This window comes from Typopeltis vanoorti, chromosome 8, assembly GCF_054136105.1.
Source record: "Typopeltis vanoorti isolate ZY-2024b chromosome 8, IOZ_Tvanoo_1.0, whole genome shotgun sequence".
In the NCBI taxonomy this organism is placed as follows: domain Eukaryota; kingdom Metazoa; phylum Arthropoda; class Arachnida; order Uropygi; family Thelyphonidae; genus Typopeltis; species Typopeltis vanoorti.
Genome location: NC_143556.1, coordinates 93,178,661 through 93,201,586, shown reverse-complemented (window position 1 = coordinate 93,201,586; position 22,926 = coordinate 93,178,661). Strand labels below are relative to the sequence as shown.

The following is a 22,926-nucleotide window of genomic DNA, read 5'->3' as shown; positions in this document are numbered from 1 at the left end:
GTTGGCACCCTTGTAATGTCAAAGAACACGAGATTGTGATCTGGTTGGTGAAGGTTGTTCTGTGGCAAAAGAGACTTGCATAAGGTTGTGGTCCAAGTTTCCAAGAGAAGAACTGACAACCATAGTATACCTGGAAGGGAAGCTTGTTAGGAAAAGGTCAAGTGTGTTGACAAATTGGAGGGGGTTGTCAGGTATTCTGGTAGGAAGATTGATGTTCTGAGATAGGTCACTGCTGATGGCAAACACCTCAGCATCCCTGCTTTCTTGATATATGAAACTAGAGAAGGGGAGCCAGATTTCTCCTTCTCCAACTGAAACTGATCTTTGTCTTCCTGTGCATCTTTTTCTTGCTGTCCTGAAAGAAGAAAAAAAAAATACCACTTGAGATTAGAATTAGCTCTGCGTACATATTCCTGAATGTTAACAGTAAAGTTCTTTCCTAAGATTCTGTTTTTAGCATGATTCTGCCATCGATATCATCTATTTACTTTTTGGTCTTTCTTAAAACACTCAAATCTGTGGACTTCAGTATCTGATTGTGTGTTATTTCTAACTCAGCTTACAGATTCATAAATTAAAACTGGTTTCAACACTGTCTTGTACATGGCTAATTTAGTGATTTGACTAACTTCCGATTCCATATAAATTTATTAATTTAAATGAATATTCTTCACTTATTCTACATGTTCTCCATTCAGATTGCAGTTGATTTCCATGTCCTGCCAATTTTCATACTCTTTATGATTTTTATACAAAATTTATTACAGTGGTTATTCAGTTTAGTTAGGGAATCTTACAAACCCGTCCATTAAATTTCATCAACTCCTAGGACTCTTTTCTTTTTCTTTATTTTTTATCATCATGCTTCCCTATTTTCAACAGTTTTCATGTTCCAAGTTTTAATCTATGATAGTATTTCTCCATTACTGGTACATTTTCCCCTCTGTATGTATATTCACTCTTTTTCTTATAATCATTACATTCTGATTGGGGTTTCTTCATACTAGGCCCCACTGAAGGGATGTGTTAGGAACCAGGTCCAAGAAGTTTTCTGTCCACAGTAATATGAGTGTCCCTTGGACTTCATTATTAACTATCATATATTCAACTACTAAATCTTTACAGAAAATGCTAGTTATACAAATTGTAGCAAAACAGTGTTTTATAGTTATGAGATTTATTTCTCATAGTTTCAAATATTTCCTTTTGGTATACTGCTACAGTATACCAAATATAATTCTTTAATTTGAGCAGCTCTTGCATTTCACTTTGGTATATAAAATATACTGACATGTATTAGACTATCATAGTACCCCCATCTCCCCCCTCCCTCCCAATTAGAGTACATTCACAAAATGATACGGTACCAAATCTGAGCCGTGTTAAACTAGAATTTTATAAAAAAATTACACTTACTTTCTGCCGCTATCTTATCATTTCATACAGATGAAAAAAAAAAAAAAATTTCCGAAACAGAATTTTGATATAAGAAGTTGATCTAGTTACATGGAAGTCTTCCCTCCACTCTTTAATAAAGAGCATATTCATTATGACTATCATACTATTGCACTCAATCTGTTATTTGTATATTAAAGAAATATACAATTTTTAGTTTTATTTCCCCCATTAAGTATGTTTTATGGACCTCTAGGAATATTACAGCTAATAATATCTGTTGTTTTCACTTATGACATACTGATTTCCAGTATGTTTTCTGAAATATACATTACTGAATAGAGAAAGTCACTGATGTATATTCATCCAACAAACCCTATGTATGTCATATTTCATCTACTCACTTAGCAATCCATCTATAGCATGTATAAGTGAAACAGTATAGCATGCAGAGGATTATGCAATCTGTTTTATGTACTAAGAAATGTTCCAACCAATCATTTCAGAATTGTGCAAATATTCTTCAATTTTACATTTTTCTAAGATAGAAGCATTTGAAAACTTTTCCACATTTTATAAAAACAACAGTTTGCTTGTATTTAAAATGTCTGATATATTTTTACAAATCAAAAAGTTTTCATAATAAGCAAACTTCAGTGCTAACAATTAACATAATTATATATTATACATCTCAGATATAAATATGTATCTCAGTTTCTTTTGACTACATTTTATTATACACAGGGCAAATAACAGTTTACATCATAATTCTGTTCTCTTTGGTCCAGTTAACCGAGGTCCTCTAGGAAACTGTTTCTTCTTTTTTTCATTTTTCTTTTGTTTAGTAACCTCTTTTATTGATGCAGGAGAAATCTAGATAAAAGAATAAAAAAAATTCTATTTTCACTCAGTAACAGTAGTTATTACATGAATAAAATTAAATAATGTTTTTCTTTTCTAAATAGAACTGAATATTTCTGTTGTTGTCAGGAACTTAAAGAGGACGTCAAGGAAAAGAATAAAGCATACAGAATGTTCCTGGGAAATAAGTCAATCTGCCCAAGAGAATACAAAGAAAAATGTAAGACAGTAATCACTGTGTAAAATTAGCTAAACAAAAGTCAAGGAAAGAGTTTTAGTAAGAACACAGAAAATAATTATCAGGAAGGTGATAAAATATTATGTAGGCTGTTGGTAAGGCTTAGGAATGGCAGAAAAAAAAAGTACTGTACAAAGAATCAAAGATAATAAAGGCAACATGAAAACTGAAGACAATCTTAGATAAAAAATGAAGTGATTATTTTCAAAGATTTGCTAAATAAAGCAAGCAATAACAGAATGGTAGAAGAAACCCACAACAGGAATGTAATCGGGAATACATATCAATACTTGAAGTACAAAAAGCCATCAAAAACCTGAAATATCAAATGTGGAAAGACAGCTGGAGCATATGATATTTGACCAAAAATGCTCAAATATGGAAGTATAAAAGTTTTACAGTGGCTACACTGCACAATTCAGAAGGCCTGGTCAGAGGGTCGAATTCCAGATGATTGCAGTAGCACTCTCATAGTACCCATCTGTAAAAACGGAAATAAAATTGAATGTGAGAATTAGAGGAATTTCTCTCGAGTGTTCTTGGTAAGATTTATGGAAGCACATATGAAAACAGCTTAAAAAAAACTGTGGAAGGGATGCTTGGACAAGAACAAACTGGGTACAGGCCAAATAGAAGTTATCAGGATCAGATTTTCACTAGACAAATAGTTGAGAAATCAAGGGATATAACAAGATCTGTACTTAAGTTTTGTAGATTTGGAAAAGCCATATAACATGAGAAAAGCTGTTCAAAAACACTACAATTATATGGTGTAAATGGGACATTATATCAAGCAATACATGGTGTATATTTGAGTTGTAAGTCAGCACAGGGCAGGCGCTACCATTTAGGCAAACTAGGCAACCGCCTAGGGTGCAAGCCATGAAGGGGCGCAAAACTTCAAGGTATGCTTTATTCATACTTTACTAAAATATCAAAATTAAATAGTGATATATGATTTAGGTATCAATTCTTTTTTTCCTTATCCCTCACATATCACACCATTTTACTATTTTAACTCTTGGTTCTTTTTTTGTTCCTTACCTAAATGATTTGAGCTTACCGCTATTTAAAATTCAGTTAAGATAAATATTTTAAAAAGTTAACATCTTAAAATATTAAATTTAGGTATTTTATAACTTTTTCTTTTTTTTTTGTAAATGAATTATAACAAAGAATTTTCAAATTAATTAAAAATAAAATAAAAAAGCCCTATTAATTTAACCTGAAAGACAATTTTATTTGGTTTAATGTCAATTAGAAACATTTTAGTTTATGAAATAAGGGGCACACTTGTAAACTTAAAATAGTGCATTTGCAAAATGAGAAATCAGAACTATATAATGTCTTGTCAAAACCAACTCTACTATACGGAAGCGAAACATGGACCATGAAAAGGAAAGATGAAAAACGAATTCAAACAGCAGAAATGAAGTTCCTCAGAAAAACAGCTGGATATACCAAGTGGGACCACAAAACAAATGAAGAAATCTTGCAATCCCTGAAAATAAAACCAATTAATTACTACATAAGACAGTATAAACAAAAATGGCTAGAACATTTAAATCGAAATTAAATATTATACAGATACAAAATAAGTGGAAAAAGAAGAATCGGAAGACCAAGAAAGAGATGGCATGAGACCAGAACAGGCCACATGGCCTAAATTCCATGTTAGGAAGAAGAAGAGACTTGTAAACTTTGCCTAGGGCGCAAAATAACCTAGCACCAACAGTGAGTCAGCATTAGACTTGAAGAAGGTATGGAAAGATGGTTTCATGTTAAATCTGGTTTGAGGCAAGGGTGCACAACCTGATATCAAGACTGGAGATATAAATCTGAGCTATTTACTTTATGCAGATGATATTATACTGCTAAATAAATTGAATAACTGTCAAAATAAATTTGGTATGAAAATCAGCAGACTGAAAGACACTGAAAATAGACAGAAGTCATCAACTGCATCCTGAATTGAGAACCTACAAGACAAGTAAAACACTTCAGTTATTTAGGCACAATTTTTAATCAAGATAGCAGAGTTGGTATGGTAGCAAGCCAAATAAATAGATTTATATGGAATAAGAGAAAATTAATCAAAACACTAAACTAGCTGTATACAAAATAGTGTTCAAACCAATTTTAACTTATGGATCTGAGAGCTGGGTTAGAAACAAAAGACCAAAGATTGCATGCCAGAGTTGTGAGAGGATACAGCAGTGATGACATCAATGGATGCATCATATTAAAAAAATGAGTATATTAGGAAAGAACTTGATGATGTTAGCATTCAGGAATGTATTAACAGAAGTAATCGCAGGTTATATGGCCACTTACACAGAATGGGAGACGAAGGTTAGCAGAGGAGTGGGGAACATTTCAGCTTTGGAAAGCTGCATATCATTCACAGATTCCTCAAAAGGCCACACACACACTTCATATATAATAAATGTATGCAATCCATATAGTGTGAATATCAATATCACAACATTAAAAGTCTATTAAAACTCTCAAAAATGTTTTATTTAAAAAAATAATTAATTAACACCACAATATAACGCATGTGCAAAGCTGATGTTGCACCGAGCACTCATAGTGGCTTCTGGTGACAAATTAATATAATATGACAGGGTGTTAACCAGTGGTGTAGCTAGGGGGGGGGGGGTCTCTGCCCCAGGCAGCACTTTTCACATGAGACACAATTTAATTTTCGCAGATTCTTCTATTTATTATTATTATTCAGGCCTCCATGGAGTCAAAAGACTCATCACAGGAGGTTATGTTAACTTAGTAATTTTATTACTTAATTAATAATTATCAACAACTATACTTACGACTAAAATAAACATAAACTGTCGTTTTGACTTTTTGTAATATTTTTGATGTATATTGAGAGGGACAGCAAACTCAGGGACCGCTCGCGGGCAGCAAAAGCTCTAGCTACGCCACTGGTGCTAACCATTGAACAATGGCAAGGATGAAATGCCAACCATAGAACAATGGATAGATCAATAATAATGGATGCTTTTTGAACACCGCACTTTAAATATAATGTTTTTTTTTAAATATAATTAATTAAAATAAATGCCATTTGAGAATGTATAATTTGTAAATGATGAAGAAGCATAATTGACAAAATATGCAAAATGCTACATGCAGCCTAAGGACTGCAGGTTCCCCATCCATGGGTTAGAAAAACAATTATTTTTGCTTAGGAAAAAGACCCACGGGAAGACGTCTAGATGGACTGATACGGTAAGGTGTGCCTTAGAAGACAGAAATATAAGATCTGATAATATTGGAGTCTTGACAGATAACAGATTAAAACTGGAAGAAAATTCTTGATAGGATGTTAGTAATGATCTAATTTTTGTATGTAGTGCTATTGTAATATCCCCCCCCCCTGCTCTTCCATGTACATATCAGGAATTTGATAATGAACTTTACACAAAATCATGCTATAGTATTAAGCAAAAATACTAAATAGCAATATAGAGTAGTTTTTGTGTGAACCTGTTTATTCTTTGTTGCCAGGATAGCATAATGGTACTGTTAAGGAATGCTAACTTTGAATATTATTATCTTATTATATAATATTCAAAAGTAACATGCACTTATTTAATAATAAAATTAAGAAAGGCATTAAATAACAATGAAAACAGTATCTATACACAGAGTGAGACAAATCTAGACTGCATAATTCTTGTATATTTCAAATTTTATGTAATTACCATTAATGTCTTCTTTGAATATGGATTCACATAACTAGGATCTCTTGGTACTATGTTTAATTCTTGGGCAACCTGTAAAATTAAAAAATAATGTTATTAAATATTTTAAATTCTAAAAGCAATAGATCAGAATTCAGCAATAGTACTGAATCATCTCTAAATAAAATATTTGCTTAAGAATCATTTTAATACCATAATAAAATTAAATAAAAAAAAGTCACTTTTTTATTTAAAAAAACACTTATAATGATCTACTGACAGGATGTTTCTGAAATGATTATCTAGTTTTATTTGCTAAAACATGTGACAATACAGTATGCATTTGTGTTTGGCATCAATTTATTCAACAGACTTATGAGATATTTCACAAAAGTTCATTAGGTAGTTATTTCATAAAAGTCAGTACTAGGCAAGACAGCAAATGAAAAAAATCAGAGAGAGAGAGAGAGAGAGAGAGAGAGAGAGAGAGAGAGAGAGAGAGAGAGAGAGAGAGAGAGAGAGAGAGTGTGTGTGTGTGTGTGTGTGTGTGTGTGTGTGTGTGCAAGTAATGAAAACCTCACTAGACTGAATATCACATTTCCAGTGATATTCAGTCTAGCACGGATTGTGATTGCAACTCACACCAAAAGTAGGTCTGCAATGTCTGAAGCACAGTGTAAAGCGTTGCTATTTGCAATATCAGAATATTTGCACCTTTTTTAATTAAAAACAGGGGGAAAGGAAAAATTTTTAGTGCTAACTTACATGCAAGCACTGAATTAAAAAATGAATTTAAATGATATTTCTTTAGTGAGATTTGCATTAAAGATATACGTATAAATAATAAATAACCAAGTTTTAACTCGCATACATTTTTTATTTATACTAGATGTATTTCCTCCACATGTTTTGCTGTCTTATATGCCACATTATCTTCAGGAGGTTACTTAACATAAGTAAAATATTGACAAAAATAAAATAAACATTTTCCAACAGCTGCTAATATCTATAAATTGAAAAAACTGGATGATAGTTTAAGTATCATTAGGCATGTTATGCACAGTCTCTACATTGTTGTAGAGAGTATAAGAGAGATCTTGAAAGAGTATCCCCAGAAGCAAAGACAAAGTTTCACAATATGAATGCTTATATACTTATAAAAGCAAATTTTAATTCAAAACTCAATCAAAATAGCCAGGTCATCCAGAATACACAGGAAGTAAAACTAAAACAGAATAAAATGTAAATTGCAAAAATTTAAAATGCCTTGAATAAAAGAACAATGCAAGAAACAAATACATAAAGAACCTAAGATAAAACCATACTGAATTTGCAAAAATAATGAATATGCAGTCAAGAAATATTTGATATGATCTAAACATAAACATGCTAGCATAAGCTAACAAATGTTATAGCTGTGTGATAATGAGAAAGACATTAAAATTAGAGAGAAAGAGAATAATGGAAAAAGATGGACTTCACAGAGATATTAACAAGAAAATAAAGAGTGAAGTGAGGAAGATAAGAAATGATTATCTTAGAAATATACAATAAGACTGCAGAAAACCTAATGAAGGAAATGAAGAAAACACAATGTTTAAAGAATGCATATCAAATTAATATAAAACTTACTGCATTTGCACACTTTAAGGAAATTTTATTGAGGATGGAACATTATTTACAAATCAAGAAATAGTTGCTACATGGAAAAGTTATGATAAAGATCCTTGAAGTAAGATGAACTAAATAATCAAAGCCTATGGATGAAAAATAAAAAAGGCTTTCTGGAGACTGACGATCAATAAACATGAGATAAGATCAAATGGGGAAAATTGATTGGGGGGGGGGGCTGATGGAATATCAATTGAAATAGTTAAAAAGGAAGGTGAGGATATAAGAGAAGTTAAGGGGAGAAATGCCAAGAAAAACAGTGAAATGTTCAGCTTATATTCAAGTTGCATACATATTACTCTACTGTTATTTACGATCAGTGCATTAAAGAAAATGCCAACATCGACAATATTACACTCAGCTCTTCACTGTTCAGAGGTTGTAATACTCTTAAATAAATCAACTACAAACTTTCAAATCTAATCAAATTAAATTAACTGTTATAATAAATCTGATCCCACCTTCCTTTATAGATTAGGAAGAATGAACTATTACAGCTAATTAACCAGACTAACAATGTAAGACTGGATCATTATGCCTATCTTCAAAGTCCTCTACTCTGCTTCTAATGTCTGCTAATGCTTCTGTTGTCTAGCAGGTTTGTTTTGCAGAAGGAAAAACCAAGAAAAACTCTACCAACTTCATATGAGACTGAAGAAATTATTTTCTTTTAAAAAGCCATAATTATATTTCTTAATTCTAGATGGGATCTCAAATCCAGGGTCTTTCAAACAAGAAAGCACTATTATTATTTATATGGGTACTGTATGGAGTCAAAAGACTCATTGTAGGAGACCCACTCTCTCAATTAACACTATCATACACCTCCTTAAACCTATTCACTGTTAGGGTGCTTCACAACCACCTCTAGAAACCCATTTCACTCATTTATCACTCTTCAAGTACCTAGTCTGCACAACCTTACTAACTACACACTTAGACAACTTCCAAGTCTGACCCCTTGTTCTCCCCCTAACTCCCCATGTATTGAAAAATTTCTTCTGTGTCAATCTTACAGAATCTCTAGTAATTATAAGTTTCTATCATATCCTCTACCTGTCATATAAACTCTGCAACCCCCCCCACCACACACACCCTCAATCTATTCTCATAGGGAACATTCCACAGATCAATAACCAGCATGGTCACTCATCTCTGAATCTCCTCTCCAGGGGAGTGCCAGCCATATGTGTGATGCACACAGGTGCCAGGATAATAAAGGCACCAAAGGGAAGGAAATAATAATAAAAAAAAAGTTTTTTTAAAGTGATTTTTTTTATTGGAGGGGGGGATGAATAGGGGCGCCAACTAAAGTTTTGCACAGGTACCAGACACTACTGGCACATCCCTGCTCCTCTCCACCACCCTTTCAATCCCCAAGAAACACAGGTGACCAAATCTGTGCACACTAGTCAATGTGATCGAATCATAGCCTTATAGGAATTATTATTATATATATATAGTTACTATTCCTTAAGAGGAATAATAACTTCCCTATCTTTGCTTGACAATGTGTTCTTCAGCATCTGCATAATCCTCTGAGTTATTTTGCCAACTCTTGCAATATGCTCTGAATTTCAAATCTCTATCCACCATCACCTCAGATCCCTAGTCTCACCAATTTCCTGTACCTAGTACCATCAATATTCACGACTACACTATGGCAGTACTTGCTGTAACAAATTTCACATGATAATTAAAATTAAAAAGTAAGAAACTACAAAAACAGGCAAGAAAATAGAAAACACCAACTGCATTCTTTGAATCTATACAAAACAAACATTTCAGTTCTTTAGGTTTTGGTTTGATTTGAATTATGGCCAAAGCAAGTAAGGCTATGAGACCAATATAATATGTCTGTTAACTGAGTGTATTCTGACTGACTGGCTTGTTCTGCGAGATAAAAAACACAAGTTTCTTGTTTAAGAAATATATATAGTAAAACCTCTTTTTTTAGACTTTTCAGGGGACTGATGGAAAAAAGTGTAAATAGCAGGAAATGTAAAAAAAAAAAAAAAAAAAAAATTAAAAAAAAGGCTAAAAGATGATTTACTGCTAGTATGTGAGTCAACATATTCGATTACAAAATTTCATAACTAAAAATAAATGAATTTACAATTACTTTACATTTATCATCATCATCATCATCATCAAATTCCTGCCATGTACCCACAAGGGGTGTACAGGATATGATAGTACTACATGAAAAAATTATATCATTACTAACTTCCTATCTACAATTTTCCTCCAAATCAGTCTGTGACTTGTCAAGACTCCAACATTATCAGATCTTATATTTCTATCGTCTAAGGCATTTTGTACCGTATCAATCCACCTATATCTTGGTCTTCCTCTGGGTCGTTTTGCTGCCAACCTGGCAGAGAACACTTGTTTTGCTAATCTTTCCTCGCCCATTCTGTTTAGGTGACCATACCACCTGAGATTAGCTCTGCTAATGCACTCCTGGATGCTGACAATATCAAGTCCTTTCCTAATATCCTCATTTTTAATATGATATTGCCATTGATGCCATCTGTTCACGCCTTTAATCTTTCTCAGGACTCTCATATCTGCGGTCTCTAGTTTTTGGTCAAGTGTTTTACTTCTGACCCAGCTCTCAGATCCATAAGTTAAAACTGGTTTGAACACTGTCTTGTATACAGCTAATTTAGTGTTCTGACTAATTTCTCTCTTATTCCATATGAATTTATTCAATTGACTTCCCACCATACCAGCTTTGTTGATTCTGTTGTCTATTTCTATATTTAATTTACCATCTTCAGTGAAAATCGTGCCTAAGTAGCTGAAATGTTTTACTTGTTCCACAGGTTCTCCGTTCACAACACAGTTGACATTTTCAATGATTCTGCCTATTTTCATTGTCTTTGTCTTTTTATTGCTGACCTTCATACCATATCTATTACAACAACTATTCAATTTAGTCAGAGAATCTTGCAGACTTGTAGCGGATTTATTTAGAAGTATAACATCATCCGCATAAAGCAAAGAGCTGACATTAACATCTCCAATTTTGATATCATGTTTAATACCACTTTCCTTCATAATGCGATCCATATAGATAATGAATAACAGAGGGGATAACGTACATCCTTGTCTCACACCAGATTTAACATTAAACCATCTTCCTGTACTTCCTTCAATTCTAACTGCTGACTTACAACTCAAATAAAGACTAAGTATTGCTTGATATAATGCCCCATTGACACCATATAACTGCAGCATATTGAATAGCTTCTCTCTTGGCACCTTATCATATGCCTTTTCCAAATCGACAAAACTTAAATACAGATCTTTGTTATATTCCCATGCTTTCTCGACTATTTGTCGTAAAGTGAAGATCTGATCCTGACAGCCTCTGTTTGGCCTGAATCCAGCTTGTTCTTCACCAAACTTGTCTTCCACAATTCTTCTCAACCGTTTCTCAAGTATACTTGCATAGATCTTGCCAGGAACACTCAGTAGGGAAATACCTCTGTAATTCTCGCATTCAGTTTTATTTCCCTTTTTATATATGGGTACTATGAGAGCTCTACTCCAATCATCAGGAATTCGTACCTCTGTCCAGGCTTTCTGAACTATGCAGTGCAGCCACTGTAAGACTCTTATACCACCATACTTCAGCATTTCTGGTCGAATATCATCTACTCCTGCTGCCTTTCCACATTTCAAGCCTTTGATGGCTTTTTCTACTTCAAGTATGGATATGTATTCCTGACTGAATGCCTGGTCAGTGTTTTTTACCACTGTGCTGTCATCACTGCATGTTTCATTTAGCAGTTTTTCAAAGTAATTACTCCATACTTCAAGGATATCTTTTTCTCCAGTTTTCATGTCACCTTTATCATCTCTAACTCCTTTTACAGCACTCTTTCCTCCATTCCTAAGCTTCTTCAACAACCTCCAGAATATTTTGCCACCTTCTTGATATTTATTTTCTATATTCTTGCCAAAGTCCTCCCATGACTTTTGTTTAGCTAGTTTTACACAGTGTTTAGCATTCTTGTATTTGTCTCTATATTCTCTAAGAGCACAAGCTCACTTATTTGACAGGAACTTTTGATATACTTTCTTCTTTTCCTTCACTGCCTCTTTAACTTCCTGTGTCCACCAGGGAGTTCTGATTTTTTTATCCTTGCAGACAACCTCACCACATACCTCTCTGGCAGAATCAATCAATATTTTCTTCAGAGTTTGCCACTGAATCTCCAAGGTTTGATTCCTGTTCTCAAACTCTTTCATTTTTTCTTCAATAATCTTTGTGTATTTTAGTCTACAGTTCACATCTGAGAGCTGCTCAACTTTTATTCGCTGTAAAACTTTCTTACATGTTATTCTTTTCAATATGAAATTCAATTTTATCCTGCTCAAGAGTAAATAGTGATCACTTCCAATTTCAAATCCTCTGTACACTCTGGTGTCCTACACCAGGGAGAAAACATCACTATCAACAATAACATAGTCAATGAGACTTTTCTTATTCCTAGCCTCTTCTCTCCATGTGAATTTGTGCACATTTTTATGTTGGAACATGGTGTTAGTAATAACCAGTCCATGTCCTGAGCAGAAATCCAACAGATATTTGCCATTATTATTTATCTATATATAGATAAATAGATAGATTACATTTATCTATTTAAAAAAATCTTTAATTGTTGATTGTTTTTGCATTTCATTTGTTTCTTTTGGACATAGCGCCAGATTGCTTTGCATTGAGTTCAATGCTTGACCTGTTTTTTACTATCGTGTTCAAAGTGGACACAGAGAGTCTAAGATCTTTTGCTAAATGCACACGTGTTCTTACATGCCAATCTACACGTCGCAGAATTGCCATCTTTACTTCTATCGAAATACATTTTCTGTCTTTGTTCTCCATGCATTTTCTGTCTTTGTACTAACATGGATAATTCACCACCGCAACTTGAAAGCAACTTTCACATGCTAAATTACGTAGCAGAAATTCTGCAATATCAATTCATACTGCGATTGAAAAATCAGGGTATCGCTCATCACTACTGAAAGCATGCAGTCACCATAATGGCAGAAGTGAAATTACAGCTGAAAGCAATGCCATCTGGGAATAGAAATGTGCAGATTTCCACAGAAATCGATTCGAAAATCAGTATTGCCACCCGAGAAAAAACGCAAATCACGCCTGCATCAAGTTGTTAATGACAGGAAAACAATATATCGTAAGAATAGGCCTTAAGACGGGACCAATGGAAAATGACGTAAATGGCAGGAAAATGTAAATTGCAGGAACGTAAAAATGGGGTTTTACTGTATATTAAAAAAATTGTCTAACAAAAAACCTTCCACAGTAATTTATCTTCAGTTTCTGTCTAGCAGTGCTGAAAGGAAAATGAGTACACAGTAGTTTGCTTGGTAAATACTTCTAGCTATCCTGAGAATTTGGACAGCTTATGACCTTTATTTCCTGTAGAAGTGTTTCTTACAGCAAATAAAACTTCAATGATTCAGCTATTCAATCCAAATGTCACTTAAAATTTCAAGCTCCACTACCTGCATTGCACCATTAAGGACTAGGTCGAACAAATAAATGATAAAGAAAAGCAGTCAATCAGGAGATCACGGAAGTCCACCATTGTGAAGAGAATCAGGAGCATCACTGTGGTATGGGAAGTAGTAGCTGTATGCCTGGCAACCAACTGTAGAAATACAGCTGGAAGATGTCTGAAGGAAATGAAGCAGCAGTTGCCAAAGACATGTCAAACATCACAATCAACTATGAATAGACAAATTAGACAATGTGCAGGAGCTATGCTAGCCTAAATAGACAAACCTCACCAATGAAGAACTTCTAGAACTGGAACAGCTACTGAGCAAAATGATTCCACAGATAATGATATATCAAACAAAAACCTCACCACAGAAATTAGGATGGTGGACATCAATAAGTTCACAAGGTGCTCAGGTTCTCCTCAATGAAAATTATGCGGCTTTCAGTGCTGCTATGATGAAAGTTGCTGTTGATACAATTTTCTGTTGCAAAGAAATGTTCCACAAGAATAGCTTCAAAATCAGTAATCAACTCTTGATACCTTCTTGAGGTATGGGGATATGCTATAACCTGGCCCATTTTCCCACCATTAACTCCAATCTGTTTGGAGTCGTGGCATACTTCTTCATTATTATTCAACTGATAATACAAATTATTTGTTAATTAAACCTGTAAAGATGCTTTACAGGTTTAATTAACATTTCATTAAAGTAACATTTCATTATTACACAAGCATCTTCACAAAGATGTCTGGTAATAATAATAGTTCCAACAAGTTCAAAGACTCCTACCCCCAATCGTGCATACATGCACAACCAGACTTATCATTTGCACAAAGAGAACGAAGACAACTCGAAGAAAAACATCAAAATGGTGACAACAGTTGCACCATCAACTACAGACAAGATAAACTGGTGAAAAAACCAAGTGATGCCACTAGCAGCCACTGCATAGGTAATGTGCAAGACCCATGCGGTCCAACAAATGTCCCACAAAACCCTACACATCCACTTCAACATCCGTGGCCTAAACTCCAACCTGAATAGTGTTCACTACCACCTACAGTCTACCAAACCCCACCTACTCTTCCTGGTAGAAACCCAAATCTCACCTCCACCCAGCACCACTCACCTCAACCTCCCAAATTACTCACTCTGCAACAACTTTCGCCCCAAGGGTGGTGTCTGTGCATACATCTGCTCAGACATACCTTCCCAGAGAGCACCTAACCTAGAATCACCCAACTTTGACCTTCTTTGGTTGAAAATATCCCTCCCCACTCAGTTCAATTCATCTGTTGCTTCTATCACTCCCCCAACGCAACCAACCACCATGAGCCCTTTAATTTCCTCTCCCTAAAAGTTGATTTTCTCCAATCCCACTTTCCCAACAGCAAAATCATCCTTCTAGGAGATTTTAACGTCCACAACACTAGCTGGCTTTCCTCCTCCAGTTGTACAGATCTTGCAGGCAGAGATGCAGAAACATTTTCCATCACCAACGACCTTACACAACTTGTCCAGATGCCAACCAGAATACCAGATAACCCAAACCACTCCCCAAACACCCTAGATCTCTTCCTCACCAATGACCCCTCCAAATACACAGTGAAAGTAGTGAGCCCAGTTTATACACACTACCATACAAGAGTAGTTTGGCACTATAACAGTGCTAAGTGGGACAGCCTCTGCAACTTCTATGCTGCATTCCCATGGTTGGACTATTGCTTCCGGCCTTCCAACCCAAACATATACACCGAGCTTATTACCAAAGTAATCCTCACCGGCATGAATAAGTACATTCCACACAACACTCTGAACTGCCATCCCCTAACGAAACCCTGGTTCTCCAAAAGATGTGCCAAGGCTGTAGAGATGAAACGCCAGACATACCACAACTGGCTGAAATCAAGAACCTCATCCTCCCTCAAAGCTTACACCGAAGCCCTTAATAGATGCAAAAAAAAACAATCAACGCTTCCAAAACAGAGTTCGAAAGAGCAAAACGCAGGAAACTAGCAGCCGAGCCTTTTGGTCTCTTGCCAAAGCAATTGGCCGCAACTTCTGTCCAACACTATTCCCACCCCTATCACACCCTGATGGCTCTACTACCTCATCACCCACAGAAAAAGCCAATCTTCTGGCCTCATACTTTGCTTCAAATGCATGCATAACTGACGATGGTAAATGTCTCCCAACCATTCCAGACACTCAACATACAATGCCCCCCTATATCCTTTTGCCAGGATGAAATCAGAAAAATACTGTCCCAATTAGACACAAAAAGTCTCCTGGCCCTGATGGCATTCCCCCAATTGTTCTGAAATATTGTGCTCCGGAACTGACCCCTATCCTATGTCACCTATATATACTCTCCTACTCCACTGGAATCTATCCCATAAACTGGAAATTGGCCTATATTCAGCCGATTCCCAAGAAGGGTAACAAGTCACTGCCGTCCAATTACCGCCCAATCTCGCTTACCTCAGTTCTACCAAAGGTAATAGAAAAAATCATCAATTCCCACCTCCTACACTATCTTGAAGATACTCACCAAATAAATGACCATCAGTATGGATTCCGCCACTGCCGATCAACAGGAGATCTACTGACATACGTCACCCATCTCTGGACAAATGTTATGGAGAGGTTTGGCGAATCTCAAGTGGTTGCACTGGATATCTCCAAAGCCTTTGACCGGGTCTGGCACAAAGGCCTACTAGGCAAACTACCATCATTTGGTCTGACCCAGAACTTCTGTAGGTGGATTGCCAGTTTGTCTGGATGCACACTGTGTGTGATGGTGGATGGCTCCCCTATCCTCGTACCACTCAATTAATGCTGGGGTCCCACAGGGTTCTGTCCTCTCACCAACCATGTTCCTGCTGTACATCAACGACCTACTGCAATTGACCTCCAACCCAATACACAGTTTTGCAGATGACAGCACACTAAACTCCTCGCTTGCATTTGATAAGCCTTACCCTACACAACTCACCTCATCCTACAGAACATCAACCACCACCACCCTCAACTCCAATCTCCAAGCCATCCTACAATGGGGTTCGGATAACCTCATAAATTTCAACGCCAACAAAACCCAGTTCTGTACTATTTCCCTAATGAAGTCCATAGTCTCAGGCTGTCTGGAAATTTGGGTATCTTCGATACCCAAATTTCCAGACAGCCTGAGATCTCTCTCCTCGGAATCACCCTCACATCAAACCTCTCCTGGCACGAACATATCTCAAACAGTGCATCCTCAGCTTCAAAAAAACTAGGATTTCTCTTCCGCTCAAGACGTTACTTCACCCCTGAACAGCTACTAACATTATACAAGTCACAAATCTGCCGAACTACTGAATACTGCTCCCACATATGGGGTGGGGCGCCTAAAAGCTCTCTCAAAATGCTTGACTCAATACAGAGGAGGGCAATTAGACTTATCAATGATCCATCCCTTACCAACTCTCTTCCCCCACTTTCACACAGACGTCTGGTCTCTGCAGCAAGTATATTCTACAAATATTTCTATGGGAAATGCTCATCTGAAATAACATCAATAATTCCCTCGCTAAGTACTAAGCTCAATGGAACTTGTGCAGCTGCTTCCTTCATAGTACACGTAGAAACAAACAGAACAAATTTCTTTTCCTCTTCCTTCATCCCTTCAACTGCTGCACTGTGGAACAGTCTCCCACCTGCTGTGTTTCCCAACGAATACAATTTAAAGTCATTCAAATCAAATGTAAACAAATACCTCCTTTCTCAACCCACCACCCATACACGGTACTAATGTACTATAGGTTGACCAATCAACCTCCTGTGTATGGGCCCAACATAAAAATAAATAAATAAATAAAAAATAATACCTGTCATAACTTCACTTACTCTAGCAACCCATTTTACTCATTCACCACACTCCAAGCAAAAAAATCTAGTCTTGACACCCTTGCTGACTAGACTCAGTTTCAAGAGATGATTCCTAGTTCTCTCCCTGACCCTCCAAGTACTGAAAAAATTTCCTCTGCATTAATCCTATAAAATCCTTTAAGTAATTTGTCTATTATCTATCCTCATAAGGAACATTCCACAGACATATAAGCCATTCATCTCTCCCGACTGTCTTTTCTTTATTATCTGTACTATTGTTTAAGTAACACAAGTAGTTGATTGGAAGTAATAAGTTATGATATCCAGGTATATCAGGACTATGGACTTCATTAGGACTATACTATAATGACCTTGTAAGGAATGTATCAACATTAACCATCCCACCAGCCATGACATGTTTTTCTATCATTCTAAACAACACAGATAAAAAGTGTACCATTGAAACTGAAATATCATTGAAATAACATTATTTTGATATACTCATTTATTACACCTAGTGGTTAAACAGGATATGCATGCAATAAGTTTCAAAATTAGTTCAGTTCTTAGGAACCAATGAGAAAGCACTGAAAGAATTGAAATACTTTTTTTTTTCACTTTTGCAACAGATGGACAAAACTAATACATAGTTGATTTGCAAACAAACCTAAAAATCATCTCAAATTCTCAGTGCTTCATGAGAATGTTATAAGCAGTGACCTTCAACTTCCTAAGTAAGTGGATGCAATATTTAGAATACAGTTTCAAAAAAAAAAAAAAAAGGTGCTAGGGACGAAATATTAAGTCAGCATAGAATTAGGCATTTATGGTACATATGGTGAATAAATCTATGAATTCAAATGACTCAAAAAACTTGAAACATTATCAATACTGAAACAACACAAACAATTCATTGTTAGGAAATTTATTCGATGAAAATATAAAAAAATAAAAGTAATTACATTCATTCATTCAAATATATAAGAATACAGTCCACTGAATAAATATAGATTATGAAACTAGGTTCAATTAAACTGTAAACATGCTGATCATTAATCAGCTTTTGCTTAAAATATAAAATTTACTTACCAAGTTTATTAACTCTGCAGTTTTAAAATCATACAATGCAGTAGAGTTTGAGAATCCTACACACCACTTCACAAGCTGTAACCAGTCATTGTGTTTACTAAGGATACCATGAGTGATGTCAGGTAGTTTAAGCAAAATCTCTCCAAAGAAAGCAGTATTCTCAAGTATTTGGGATAATGCTGAAATTAGAAGACATATCTAGCATATCAATAATGACTTATAGAGAATTTTAATTATGTATAAAGGATGTTTATAGATCTTAGGAACCAATGAGAAAGCACTGAAAGAATTGAAAAGAACTGAAATTTTTTTTTTTTCACTTTTGCAATAAACTTCTTATTATCGCATGCCCTTAAAACAAAAGGGCATGTGGTAATAATATTTACTTTTCTTTCATGCTTACACAGTGATCAGAATACATTTTGAAAAATTATGGAGACAACTACTGTGTTACAAAGTAAAGCTTTAGTTTAATACAAACCAAAATCAACACTCAACGTTTCGACCTTCATATCAAGATCATCCTCTGGAGCATACACAATATATACAGAGAAACAAGCTGCACTTGTTTGCTCAAGTTACTGACCAGCCATTACTACAATTATTGGTTTGACCTCTGGTGGAAAGAAGAAAAAAAAAAAAAAAAAAAAAGCTTTACTTTACTATCAAAGCTAGAGTCTTATTATTATTATCATCTATTAGGTTACAAAACTAAGAGTTGGGCTGGAGAGCAACAAGTTTATATATATATATATATATATATATATTTAAAATTAAAAAAAAATGTGATTATACATATAATGTATAAGATTATACATACATATACTACAGGTGCAGTAGATGCAATAAACTCCTGGATGTGCCAATGGGAGGAGAGGATCCCTTAGAGAAGTTGAATGTTTTTTAATTTTATAGGTGGCTTAAAAGTGGCATTGAGATTGTAATGGTGTAGGATTCTATTGATTTTTTCTGATAACCCTTTAATGTATGGGATGGTTATGGTTTTACTGTAATCTACTGTATATTCTTTTTTGATAAAGTTTTATGAAGAACTTTATTAATAGTATTTTTGTTATATCCATTATTTATAAATGTGTTGCTAATAATTTTTAATTCTTGTTTAAGTGCTTGTTGATTAGATCAAATTGTTATCATAGCTCTTGTTATGTCGGAAGACATAACATTATTATCATTAAAAATAAGAAATTAATAATCTACCAGAAGTGAACATTTATGTATAATTTTGTAATATAGTATTGTATAATCTTAATTTAGTATTGTGAAATTTCAGTGTACAAAATTATAAAATAGTTACTTAGTCGGAATTTTTGTATGTGAACAACTAATCAACTTTGTTAGAAAAGAAATCAAAATAGCATACCAAATATGTACGGCCAACTTCAATAAGTCTGTTGTAAAGAACTGTGCTCCCCCCCCCCTTCATTTTATGGAAAGTTACGAGAGTTTGGTTGCCGCGAGTGGCGCCATGTGCTGGGAGAGATGCAAGGAGAGTATCACACATGCGCGTTCAACGACAGCGGGAAACGAAAGTAGTTTAAAAGCGAGTACATCGCTACATTCATGGCTTCTTTCTCGGAGACGTTTTCCTGCTGCTATTCACCTGTGCGATGGATCGTCCGACTGGTAGGAAGTTTCCACATGGTTCTCTTCGTTAGTGGAAAGTATAATCTTATGACAAAGGAAACTACCAGTCGGAGACAAAGAAAGCCCAGCAGACCTAATGGTGAAAAACAAGAATGAGGAGTTCCAGTCGAAATATCAGAGGGAAAGTCAAGGTATTAGTCTGATGAAATAATTCTGAAGTGGCCCAGAGAATTAATGCAGTGAATCGGTAAGGTGAACTTTGTATTTCCTATTTAGTGAATTTATAGTGAGAATCAGAAGTGTGTGGAGAAAGACAATCCTAGAACTGTGGCCGAATATAAAGCAAAAGAATATGACATTTTTTTGTGTTATGTATGTGTAAGAGAATTATGTTACTCAGATCCTGGAAAAGAGATAGAAATGTTAAATTGGGTAGGACTATTAAGGAAAGTTTTGATTGAATTCTAGCATATTTAAGAGAGAGAGAGAGAAAACTAAGTAACTAATCTTTAACCTGGGTATTCAGTGATATGAGCTTTAAAGTATTGTATTTCTGTGATAAATAAATTTAGAATTGGTATTCTTAAACATGAATTTTTAAGTGTCTTATTTAAATGTGTACAAGAGTGAGATAATATATATATATATGTATTCTGATTGAAAGATTGACTAAGTTTACATAAATGACTTGTATGATTTGTTCAGTGAAAATAAATTGTTCTGTTATTACTATGAAGTTAATTTTCCTTATGTCTAGAGCTACTGCACTTGTTCATAAAAGTTAAACGAACCTAGTAAAGGCAGGAAACATTTAAGGATCAGGTCACGATTGCAAAGTACAAACATTTTATTGAGAAGAGTGAATGCTGACTGGCTTCTAGCTCCCTGGTTTTAATTTCAATTTATCCTAGGACTCAAAGTGGCACAGCTCAAATAAATAAATTTCTTTGAGTTTAAAAAGGGGAGATAGAACCAGAGCTGAGACAAAGAAGTTGGCATCTGCCATTAGCAATTCTTTGTCTCACAAGACCTCAGCTTCATTCTTGTCAAAGGTATGGCCATAAGGGTTAGTGAGAATTAAGAATAGGTAATTTTAAGGGAAAGTCGACACGACACTCTGTTTTTAAGAGTGTTAATGATTCCAAAGTTTTGCGATGGGTGCTGATATGAGTTAGTATGTATATATTGGCCAATATGTGTCAGTTTGTGGTATACTGTGAAGGATAGACTGCCTGAGGGAAGACGTGTATCCAGGAACGGGAGCGAGTTCTGATTTTCAATTTCAATAGTAAATTGTATGCATTCATGTTGTTTGTTCAGGTGGCTAAGGAATGTGTTTAATGTTTGTCTACCATGTGGCCAGATAACGAAAACATCATCAACGTACCTTAGCCACACTGTAGGTTTTAGAGTAAAAGAATCAAGCGCACTTTACTCAAAAGCTTCCACATAAAAGTTAGCAATTGATGAGGGATAGTGGTGAGCCCACGGCTGTACCTTCTTTTTGTATGTAAAAAAAAGTACACAACAGTATAAAATACTCAGTAAAATTATAAAAAATGAAGGCAGGAAGACTAAAGACAAGTGGTTGAATGAAAAATGTAAAGAAATAGATGAATTGGACAAGAAACACAATAGTAAAGAAATGCATAAGTCAATCCTAGCTCTGACAAATAAAAAGAAAAATTTCAACCATAAACCTTGTATAAAAGATCAAAATGGAAAAATGCTACTAGAGACACAAAATATCATAAAAAGATGGAAAGAATATAGAAAAGAACTCTTTGACTTTGATCGCACAGACGCACCAGATATACAAAATGTGAATGGTGAACCAATTACATATGAAGAAATAGAATACATTTTAAGTCAAATGAAAACAGATAAAACACCAGCTCTGATTAGATCCCTATTGAACTGTTAAAGAAAGTAAATGAAAACATACGTAATGACCTAAAGGTTATTTTTATTAACATCTAATACAGGATACATCCCCGATGATCTAAGGAAATTCATCTTTGTCACTATTCCCAAAATTCCAAGAACTTTTGAATGTTCAGAATATTTAATAAGTTTAACAAGCCATGTTACAAAATTACTACTGAGAATAATCCTAGAAAGAATAAAAGGCACTTTGCCAGTAGAAATAGAAGAGACATTCAATCAGATTTTCAAAAAGACAAAGGTACAAGAGAAGGAATTTTTAATTTGAAAACATTATGTGAAAGAAGCCTTGATAACCAGAAAAGCATATATCTCTGTTTTATTGATTACACCAAAGAATTTGATTCAATAGATCACAAGAAATTAATACATATCCTACATAGAGAATAACGGGTTAAAGGAAAAGATCTACGTATAATTACAAATATATGCTGGAATCAAATGGCCTCAATAAGATATAAAAATGCATATTCTGACAACTTTGAAATCAAAAAAGGAGTAAGACAAGGATGTGTTGCCCTTATTGTACAATATATATATAGTGAGCAAGTTTTTTAAAATATTTCAGAACTGAAGGTTGTAAAAGTCGGAGGTAGGAACTTCAACAACTTCTAGTATACAGATGGCACAATCCTTATAGCTAAATCTGAAGATAATCTTCAAAACTTAGTCACAGAAATTTACAACAGAAGCTTAGACATAGGATTAATTATTAACCTAAAGAAAACAAAGTGCATGATTATATCAAAAGAACCAATAAATAAGAAACTAAACATAACTGTTAACAAAAAGAAAATTGAACAGTTTCAGTCTTTTATATATTTGGGACAAAAATGTTTACAGACATAGGAAATTCCCTTAAAGAAATAAAAAGAAGAATAGAGATAGCAAGAAAAGCCTTTATCGATATGAAAACTGTTCTAACATCCAGAGCCATTAATACAGACACAAGAAAAAGATTAATAAAATGCTACAAATGCAGTGCCGTAGCTGGAGGGGCAGTCC

General features: G+C 34.7%; 1 protein-coding gene across 1 annotated transcript in view; it reads right to left on the bottom strand.

Annotated features, from left to right (window-relative positions):
* Window positions 1-1,844: 1,844 nt before the first annotated feature.
* Window positions 1,845-22,926, bottom strand: part of LOC150104200 (coiled-coil domain-containing protein 134-like) — a 31,760-nt gene continuing 10,678 nt past the window's right edge. The window contains exons 4-6 of the mRNA XM_090396828.1: window positions 18,373-18,551; window positions 6,223-6,294; window positions 1,845-2,268 (exon numbers count right to left, since the gene is read on the bottom strand). Coding sequence (XP_090252954.1) covers window positions 2,158-2,268; window positions 6,223-6,294; window positions 18,373-18,551 — 362 coding nt within the window. The 3' untranslated portion in view covers window positions 1,845-2,157. The remainder of the gene's footprint in view (window positions 2,269-6,222; window positions 6,295-18,372; window positions 18,552-22,926) is intronic.